At 43.3% G+C, this 10,270-nt stretch overlaps 1 protein-coding gene across 1 annotated transcript in view; it reads right to left on the bottom strand.

Annotated features, from left to right (window-relative positions):
* Positions 1–4,787: 4,787 nt before the first annotated feature.
* The window catches only part of DHX35 (DEAH-box helicase 35), a 29,756-nt gene continuing 24,273 nt past the window's right edge, over positions 4,788–10,270 (bottom strand). Inside the window, exon 8 of the mRNA XM_075349858.1 lies at positions 4,788–7,510. Within this exon, the coding sequence (XP_075205973.1) occupies positions 7,466–7,510 (45 nt within the window). The 3' untranslated portion in view covers positions 4,788–7,465. The remainder of the gene's footprint in view (positions 7,511–10,270) is intronic.

Genomic DNA, 10,270 nt, shown 5'->3' with positions numbered 1-10,270 from the left:
ACACACTCACACGTCTGGACCCCGAGAGTGTCATAGGCTATGTTTTGAGGGGAAATTTTAACCCCTGTGCTTTACAGTTATTCGCCAAAAAACCTGCCTCCATTAAAGTGAATGGAGCTGGGAGCCACAGTGCAGCCAGAACTTCAGAAGAATGCGCAGCCACGCCCTTATATGGAATGTTGGCATGTCACAATGCAGCCAGGGAAAGAGACAGACATAGACAGGGAAAGAGAAAGACACAGACAGGCTAAAAAACAGACATAGACAGGGTAAGATACAGACACAGGGAAACAGACAGGGAAAGAAAGGAAAAGAGACAGACAGGGTAAGAGACAGACAAAGACAGGTAAAGAGACAGACACAGGGAAAGAGACAGAGGCAAAGAGGGAAAGAGACAGACAGGGAAAGAAAGGGAAAGAGACAGAGATAGATAGACAGGGAAAGAGATAGACAGACAGGGAAAGAGATTGAGACAGACGGAGAAAGAGACAGAGACAGTCAGACAGACAGGGAAAGAGACAGACAGACAAACAGAGAGAGAGAGACAGAGAGATATATACAGAGGGGGAACCAGACAGAGAATGGGAGAGAAACAGAGAGACAGTTACTATCCCGGGCGTTAATACATTCTATTTATACATTCTATCCCGGGAATGTTAATACATTCTATTTTGTTAACAACAGTTATTAACCAGAGCGAAGCCGGGTAGTACAGCTAGTAATATATAAAATTATTTAAGTCACAAGGTAAATGACGAAAATAAATAAAAAAAGCCAGAATTGCAGTTTTTGGTAGCCGCTCCTCCATGAAAATATAATAACAAGCTATAAAACCCTGTTAAAGCGGAACACGCAATAAACAAGGCCCAGCAAAGAATAATAAAAAAAGTTATGTCTCAGAAAATGGCAATCCAGATTTTTGTCTTTTTCTGTTACAAAGTTCTTAATTTTTTAAGCCACTAAAATAAAAAAAAAAAAATAAAAAAAAAAAATGGAGACAACATTGGCATCGCCATAATCTGCCCTGGAGAGTAATGCTGAAGGATAATATTTACCGCATAATGAATAATGCAGAAATGGAACCCCAAAAACAATGGAAGAATCAGGTTTTTTTTTTTTTTATAAACATTTTACCTCGCTTGGAATTTTTTTTTCCTATTTTTCAGTACATTTTATGATCACGTGAACGTTGCGATTAAAAAAATATATATAATTCGCCCTGCAAAAAAAACCCCCATTCAGACGAAACAAAATAGTTGCAGCTCCTGGAAGAAGGGGAGGAAAAAACAATCTCAAAAAGGAACATTGGTTGTCTTATTAAGGCTGCTTTCACACATCCGGTTTTTGCTGAGCGGCACAATACGGCGCTTTGCAGAAAAAACGCAACCATTTTTTTTTTTGCCGCCAGTTGCGTTTTTTCCGCATAGACTTGCATTAGCGCCGTATTGTGCCGCATGGCCTTGCGTTGTGTCCGGTTTTTGCTAGATGCGGCATATTTAGCCCATGCGGCGGCCGGATGGAACGTTGCCTGGCACGTTTTTTTGTGCGGCGAAAAAACCGCATCGCGATCCGGCGCGATTTACAATGCGAGCAAATGGTCGCCAGATGCGTTTTTTTTGCACTGCGCATGCTCAGTATCAAGCCGCATCCGTCAAAAAACGGACGGGTTGCATGGAAAAAATGCAGCGGATCCGTTTTTTCGCCGCATCCGTTGCATAGGTCTTTGAGCCGGATTGAGCCGCACTGCAAAAAACGGATGTGTGAAAGCAGCCTTAAGTAAACACATGAATGATAGACATTTTTTTTTACAGTAGGACAGGCCCTTTAAAGTTACAATAATGATAATTAGTTACAAATAAATTTACTTTTCAAGAGGAAATGAGAAAATAGAGGATTTGAAGTGGCACGAAAATCATGGCTTAGTGGAAAAGTCGAACATGACGTGGTGTTATTCTGCCACCTAATGGTTGAAAAAAGGTAATACGCTAAATAGTTTCTGTGAAGAGATTTAAAGAGACTCTGTCACCAGGTTTTTCCTCCCCCATCTGAGAGCAGCATAATATAGAGACAGAGACCCTGATTCCAGTGATGTGTCACTTACTGAGCTGTTTGCTGTCATTTTGAAAAAAAATCAATGTTTTCCTTGTTGCAGATCTAGCTCATGAATGTGCTGGACTACCTGGCAGCACGCCAAGTAGTCCTGTAATGATAACCTACTGCTGATTAAACAGTGATTTAATCATAACTACACTAAGCAGACCAGTAAGTGATACACCGCTGGAATCTGGATCTCTGCCCCTGCAGTATGTTGCTCTCAGATTAGGTAGCAAAAACCTGATGACAGATTCCCTTTAACGGAGATCTGTCACTAGTTTTTTGTCATCTAATCGGAGAGCGGCATAATGTAAGAAAACAAAAGAGACCCGGATTCCAGTATTACTTACTGGGCTGCTTGCTGCAGTGTTGATAAAAATCACAATTTTATCTGCAGGAGATTATCTCTAGAGGACTAGTAAACATGTTGCCATGTAGTCCTCCATAGCCTTCCCTCCACCATGGACTGGAAGCTTTCTGCCTATGCACAGTAAACACATAAAACTGTCAAGGAGTGGTGTGCTTGGGTTATATGTTGCTCAGCATTCAGATAACTGGTGGCTCTGCAGCAGATAAAACAGGGATTTTATCAAAACTGCAGTAAGCAGCCAAGTAAGTGACATATTGCTGGAACCAGGATCTCTGCCCCTACATTATGGTGACAGATTAAATGTTAGGAAATTTATTCAGATTGGAAATAATGTGAATGAGCATCGCATGAAATCTGGTATGTGTAAGAACTGTCCATACATCATAGATCTATAATTCAGCACTGCAGCAGGGCAATATCAGTGTCACATACATAAAGTAGAGATACTGCTGCGCGGAGTGTCAGTAATCACATCACACGGTGAGGTTCCTTCTGGTTTATTGTGATGATGTACAGATATTTACAGGCAAAAGGCTGTGGCGGATCAAGGACACATACAGAGACTTTGTACGTTTTTTTTTGTATTCTACATGTTGTACACATCCATGTGACCTGTGGAGTAAGAGGTTGGTGACCAAATTGTACTAATGTGCACGTTTACGTATTAAGTGATCATTAACCCTTTAAGGACCAGAACCTAGCCTAATGCAAGCTATCTTGTAACGTTATGGCATAGCACCTGTGACAAAGGTCCAGTGGTGTGAAGGTGTCCGCCGGGCGGCAGAAACCATTATTGGTAATATTAGGCATCCCACATGATGGAGAGGCTCGGACATTTTTTTTTTTTTTTTACATTATAATTATCTTTTTTTTTTTATTTAGAATTTTATAAATTAGGCTTCATGTAGTAAAACTGCCCAAGAAGAAAAGCGGTTTGTGAGGCTCATCACAAGTAATCATAGAGCAGCTAAAACATAAAACCGCAATGCATTACATGGCCGCTAATGATGTGACTATGGCTGCACTGCAACCCAACGGTGATCGCAGTCACAACCGATAGATGCCACGGACAACTCAACGTGTGCAATTTTAATATCAGGCATTAAGGTGAAACCCTAGATTCTCATTTCCAGAACAATTCTGTAGCATCCATTATTGATAAGGAGATTAGTAACGCCCTGTTGTCAAAGTATTCATATACTTCTATGAGGAAAAACATAACGCATATTTAACAAGGACCCGTCATCTTTCCTGACATGTATGTACAGTGGAACCTCGCTTAACGAGTAACCCAGTTAACGAGAATTTCGCTTAACAAGCAAAGCTTTCTGTAAATTTGTAACCCGGTTTACGAGAAAGCTTTGCTGTACGAGCGAAATCCTCACCGCACACACTTCCGGTTCCGTACATCCACCGCGCTCTGACCCGCACTTGCAGTCCACACAAACACACACAAGCACGCACAAACATACACAAACACACACGCACGCACACACATACAACATTATGCTCACCTTACCTTCCGTTCCACCGCCGGCCTCATGGTTCTTGTAGTCCGCCGGTACATCGCGAGGTCCTCGCGGAGAACTACAAGACCCAGGAGGCCTGCGATGGAACGGAAGGTAAGGTGAGCATATAATATAACATAATATGGTGTACCTTTCGTTTCATCACCGGCCTCCTGGGTCCTGTAGTTCGCCGCTCCACTCCAGGCTGTGTATCGGCAACCATAGCGACGAGGGAGGAACTTCCTGTCGCCGCTACTAAAAGGCAGCGCGCTGGCCAATCAGAGGCAAGCGGCTCTGCCTTTGACGTCAGCGCTCTGGCCAGAAAGTTCCTCCCTCATCGTTATGGTAACGCGATACACAGCCCGTACAAGCGAACAGCAAGTCCCAGGAGACCAGCGATGGAACGGAAGGTAAGGTGAGCATATAATATGTGCGTGTGTGCGTGCTTGTGTGTTGGTGTGAGTTTGTGTGTGTGTGTTGTGTTTGTGTGTGTTTGTGCATGTGTGGAATGACAGAATAGGGGACCAGGATGTGACATTTAACACGTTGTGGAACGAATTGTCTGAGCTTCCATTATTTCCTATGGGAAATCTTACTTTGCTGAACGAGTAACTTGGTTACCAAGCACACTCCCAGAACGGATTGTTCTCGTTAAGCAAGGTTCCACTGTATTCATAAATACAGATTTTCTTCAGTAAAGGGTATCAGTCAGGAGGATTTCACCCCAAACTATTTATATATGCATGTAGCCCCCTGATAGACAAATCTAGCAATACCTTTACATGGCCAGTCTGTTCTTCTATTACTGAGAAATCAGCATTTGAATCAATATGGAAATGAGGCTGTAAATCTGAAGCCTCTGTCACTCCAGCTCTATTCCCCCTGCAACACTGCCACTTCCTGGTTGACAGGTGGCTTGTTTGACTGAAGTCACCCAGCACAGAGGCTGGTAGTCAAGCAGGGAGAGGCAGCACTGTGCAGAGAATAGAGCTGGAGTGACAGAGGCTTCATATCTACATATCAATCCAAATAATTATTTCTCAGTAATGGAGGAATACACTGGTCATGTATAGGTATTGGTGGACTTGTCTTTAAAAAGGGTACATGTGCATAAAATAATTTGGCTGGGTGAAATCCTGCTGACAGATTCTCCTTAAACAACATAATATGCTGGAGTATCTTTATTTAGACCTCTGCAATATGCCATTCCGAATATTCCTACTAGAAATGTATTAACGCTTTTTAGAATCTTGGTGTTACCTATGAAGGGCGTGTATTTCTATCTCTTGGAGTACCCAGAGAGAGGCAGCAAGACAGCGTAGGACCCAGTATAATGAGATTGTTGTGACGTGCCTACTGGGCAGGTATGAAAATGGCCATTTTGATATGCAAAACATCTCAAATTTTTATTAGATTTTTTTTTTGTTTTTTAGTAGTTTGTTTGTAGTGTGTATGGATCATGTCCATTTGACTGACCATGCTTCCATACTCCTCTCCCCCATTAGCCACAGGTGTCTTTAACCTATAATAGCTAGTCTCTCTTTGCTCATATATGCAGGTTTTAAAACCCAGCAACATATAGTACACAGAATAATGAAATTTCCGTGACGTGGCTACTGGGCAGGTAGGAAAATCGCCATTTTGATATGCAATACATTTCAAAAATGTTTTAGATTTTTGTTTTTTAGTAGTTGAAAGTTTTGGCATGTCAGTCTTTTTGTCTGTGTATTTAAACAGCCTACCACTATCAAATCAGTGCTGCAGCATCACCCTATTGTAGGGTTACACCCCTGTGACGAGGGGATAGTTGATCACGATTACTCTTAAGCTCCTAAAGGCCCTCTTACACGCAACGACATCGCTAACGAGATATCGCAGGGGTCACGGAATTAATGATGCACATCCGGCCTCGTTAGTGACGTTGTTGCGTGTGACACGTACGAGCGACCGCTAACGATCCAAAATACTCACCACATAGTTGACACGTCGTTCATTTTCAAAATGTCGATCTTCTGGGACGCAGGTTGTTCGTCATTCCTGAGGCAGCACATATCGCTACGTGTGACACCCCGGGAACGACGAACAACAGCATACCTGCGTCCTCTGGCAATGAGGTGGGAGTGACCTTCATGTGGCTACTCTCCGCCCCTCCGCTTCTATTGGGTGGCCCGCTGTGTGACGTCGCTGTGACGCTGCACGAACCTCCCCTTTAGAAAAGGGGCTGTTCGCCGGCCACAGCGACGTCGTTAGGCAGGTAAGTACGTGTGACGCGCACTACCGATTTTGTCCGCCACGGCAGTGATTTGCCTGTGGTGCACAAACGACGGGGACGGGTGCGATTGCTAGCGATTTCGCAGCGTGTAAAGCGCCCTTAAGTGGGATAACAGAGGAATGGCACAATACAGAGTTCTAAAAGAAGCTAACAGTGAATTATATTTTGGGGGAGATAAAAAGAATGACATAGTAGGGAAGCACACAGGTCTTCTTTAAAATGTGAACCCCAGAGGACGTAGTTATGATGGCGAAACATTTAGGGCCATTTGAAGTCCAAATCCAGGTAAAGGACTCAGCTTGTGTATATGCTGGGCAGAAAGCCTATTTTTCAATATAATTTCTTTATTTGTATTGTTTGCTATTTTTTTAGCTATACAGGCGTGTTTTCTTCCAAAACTAGACACATCTTAAAAACAAAAACATGATCCACATGCTTAAACATATGCTAGCTTGGGACACCCTTCTAAAATGCCATAACTCTATATGAAAGGCTCCAGCTCTGGAGAACCTGGCATATCCTTTCACTACATGGAGGGCCACTTATTGAAATGGCAGGCAAGGGTCGGAAGAAATGTATCCCTAGATGCAGCTTCTCTAGGCAATAACAATGGACTGCCAAGAATAAAGGCATCCAGACCTGCAGCAATTTGATGCCCATTTTTGGCTTGTTATTCCAAGGCCCAGCACAGTTATTTGGTCATTAAGGAGTTAAGACACCTGGAAATCAGTTACATGACACTTTACATCATCAGCTTCACAAACCCTCTGATAAGTATATGTGCTTGATAAAATAAGGCATATAGAACAAAGATGGTGGCAACTGCAAAACCGGCACCAATGATTCTCTCGATCTGGGAAGAGCCACTATCCCGCCATCTGGACCGGTCCATCTTTTCTTTCATCATTTACAACTTAAAAAAATAAAACGGCTTTCTGTTGTACGTACATATATATATATACCTATAAATATATATACCATGTGCCCAAAGGAAGACGACGTGTGGAATGGCACAGCCAGACACAATCCGGAGCTCAGAATACGTGGACATGGATATGCTCGGTGCTAAGAAGCTGTCCCATTAATGCCGAGAGGTTCCGGATTTCATCCTCAGCGGAAGGCAGGCGGGGAGATCTCCATGGGAGTTGAGGTCAGACATAGAAATGTTGGTGAGAGTGGAGCAAGTTTTCTCTCTTGTGGTTACATAGAAATGCAGTGGGCTTACAAATTGTCCAGTTTGGCCCTTTTATTGGTTCGAGATAGATGCTGTGTGAATTAAAGAAACAGAAATAACATTATTGTCTACAAAACACTACAGTCCTGCTCTGTACCTTTAAAGAGGACCTGTCAAAAGTTAAAAAAAAATAAATAAAATTGGATTAAATACCCTGTAACAATCCCTGAGCTCCCCAGATTATGCAGTATATTTGTGTATTGCCGGAGTCGCTTCATTGCGGAGATACTTGTAACGAGCAGTTGGATGCTTGGATGGGCATGACTCAAGTACTCAAGCATCATGGAAGTCAATGGGGGTGAATGACGTGTCCTACATCATGCACAATAGCCAGCATTGAGGGTCTATGCAGGCGCACTTTGATCTGCCCTGAGCAGGGCAGATCAAAGTATTGTACTGCGCCTGTGCAGAACCTCAATGCCGGCGTGTGTGCATGACGTAGGACGCATCATGCACCCCGCCTTCAGAAGGAGGACAAAGATGGCCGAAAGAGGAGGTGCCGCACCCGGAGAATGGAGACACCCATTTGACCAGTCTGCACCAAACCGACCGTTTAGGTGAGAGTTATAAAGTCAGTTTTTGCATTCTACACAGCGGCCTGGGCTCTTATATACACCTTGTTAGAATGCTGTATATAAGAGGCAACTGGTGTTTGCCGCCGCTTATACTTACCAAATTTGGTGACAGGTTCCCTTTAAGCCTTTTTCCGGAAGAGTTTCTGGAAAAATACCTGGAGTTCCCCACTGACTTCCATTATACTCTTTGCTTGAGTCGCTCCAATCCAAGCATCCAACTGCTCATTACGGTTATGCGTATCGAGCACCTGAGCATGGTAGTGCTCGCTCATCACTAATGGTCACATTTGTTGCTTTGGAAGCTCAATATGTGAAATCTCTGCTTTTAGTGCAATTAAGCGTTTCTTTATAGTCTTCTTCGGGGGGGTGAGATTCCACCCCCATCTCCCAGATTGCTGCCAAATAACAGTCCGGTAGCATTTGAGATCACTAGACTAGACTTCTAGATCAGAAGAGATGTGAATGTGAACGTCTGCAAGACATGGGTTAGAGCATATGCCCCCAGAGAAGACTCAGAAGAAACACATAGTTGTATGATGCGGTACGAGAGAAAAATGGGAAAGAATCAGGTGAGTATAGGGATTTTTACATGTTATTTTAACTGAACGTTTTTGAGCAAGTGACAGATCCTTTTTAAAGATGTAGTCAACAGGCAGCTGTAAACAGAAGATGACAAATACACATTTATCCTGTAGCTTCTTCCACTTTTCTCCTGACCTCCTTACTGCTGCATTAGTGTAAACATTGTGCTTGCTCTGGGGGTTGCCATGGGAATATTAACAAACTTCTGACTTCCTATGAAGTGACCTCAAAAAAAGACACATGGCAAGAGTTCAAGCAGTTAGTCTGCTATAGTTACTTCAATGGTGACCACATATATTAGGGCCGTTTCACACATCCGGTTTTTCACCGCACTCCAGTGTGATACATTACAATGGCAGCGCGACAAGCTCCAGTCACATGCTGTCATGTGACCGGAGCATGTGACCCGGAAGTTGTCGCGCTGCCATTGTACTTTATCACACTGTACTGGAGTGCGCCGGATCCATCAATCCGGCGAAATGACGGATGTGTGAAACGGCCCTTGAGACAGACTATTTCGGCAGGTCCAAACATCCATCTAAAGTGTATTTGGCGGAATAAGTACAAATGTGTAGATAGGCAGGCGTCAAAAAGAGAAAGGATCAGGCATACCCAATCCTGTGTTCATAAAACAGATGACCCGCTGTCAGAAATCTCCTGCAGCCCTCATTGAGAACACATGCATGTTTGGCCAGACTGAGAGTGCATGTGTATGGTTGTCTGGAGGGGATAGGTATAAGCCGACCTTAGTAATAAGTATATGGCAAGCTTTAGTGCATGGTTATCTACAATAAATGGTTTTGGTGGATTTACAATAGCTCTCCTTCAGAAGGGAGGGAATAGTGTCATTGTGTCACCTATTGACATTTACCCTTTAATTCACGGTCAGATACTTTAGAAAGCCTTGGATCAACAATTGGGTGATAAGTAGAGATGAGCGGACCTGTGGAAGTTCAGTTCGGTGGGTTCAGCCGGACTTTAGATAACGTCAGTTCTGGAGCCGGACTCCATTGGAAGTCCGTGATTGAGCAGTTCAGCTCTCTGCCTACATAGAGCCAGCCATAAACAGAACATTTCCGGGGAGGGAAGTTTTTGTTTTTTGATTTTTTTTTTTTTTTTGGTGCGCACTACATCCGATCACGCTGATTTTACCCCCCATGTGAGCCATTCAAGACTGCAAGCGGCTCGCACTAGGCCGATCACTGAGCGTACACGAGCACAGCAATGCTCACTTGAGTGGTTTGGATATGTAAAAAAACAGATCTCTGAACTTTAACACTAATATTTTTGTACAGTCTGTGTTCTGTACAAACACCAAACTTTATGTTTTCCACGAATCCAACATCTGCAAGTCTACAATATTCACTAGTCTCATACAATCTTTGTAAATAGTTTACCGTATTTTTCGCTTTATAAGACGCACCTGATTATAAGACGCACCCCCAAATTTGGTGAAGGAAAAAAGAGAATTTTGTTACTTACCGTAAATTCTTTTTCTTATAGTTCCGTATTGGGAGACCCAGACCTTGGGTGTTTAGCTTCTGCCTCCGGAGGACACACAAAGTACTACACTTAAAAGTGTAGCTCCTCCCTCTGAGCTTATACACCCCCTGGTAGCCAGTCCTAGCCAGTTTA

Source organism: Anomaloglossus baeobatrachus, chromosome 5 (assembly GCF_048569485.1).
Source record: "Anomaloglossus baeobatrachus isolate aAnoBae1 chromosome 5, aAnoBae1.hap1, whole genome shotgun sequence".
In the NCBI taxonomy this organism is placed as follows: domain Eukaryota; kingdom Metazoa; phylum Chordata; class Amphibia; order Anura; family Aromobatidae; genus Anomaloglossus; species Anomaloglossus baeobatrachus.
The sequence above is the reverse complement of the archived record's forward strand: the minus strand, read 5'-3'. Positions and strand labels throughout refer to the sequence as shown.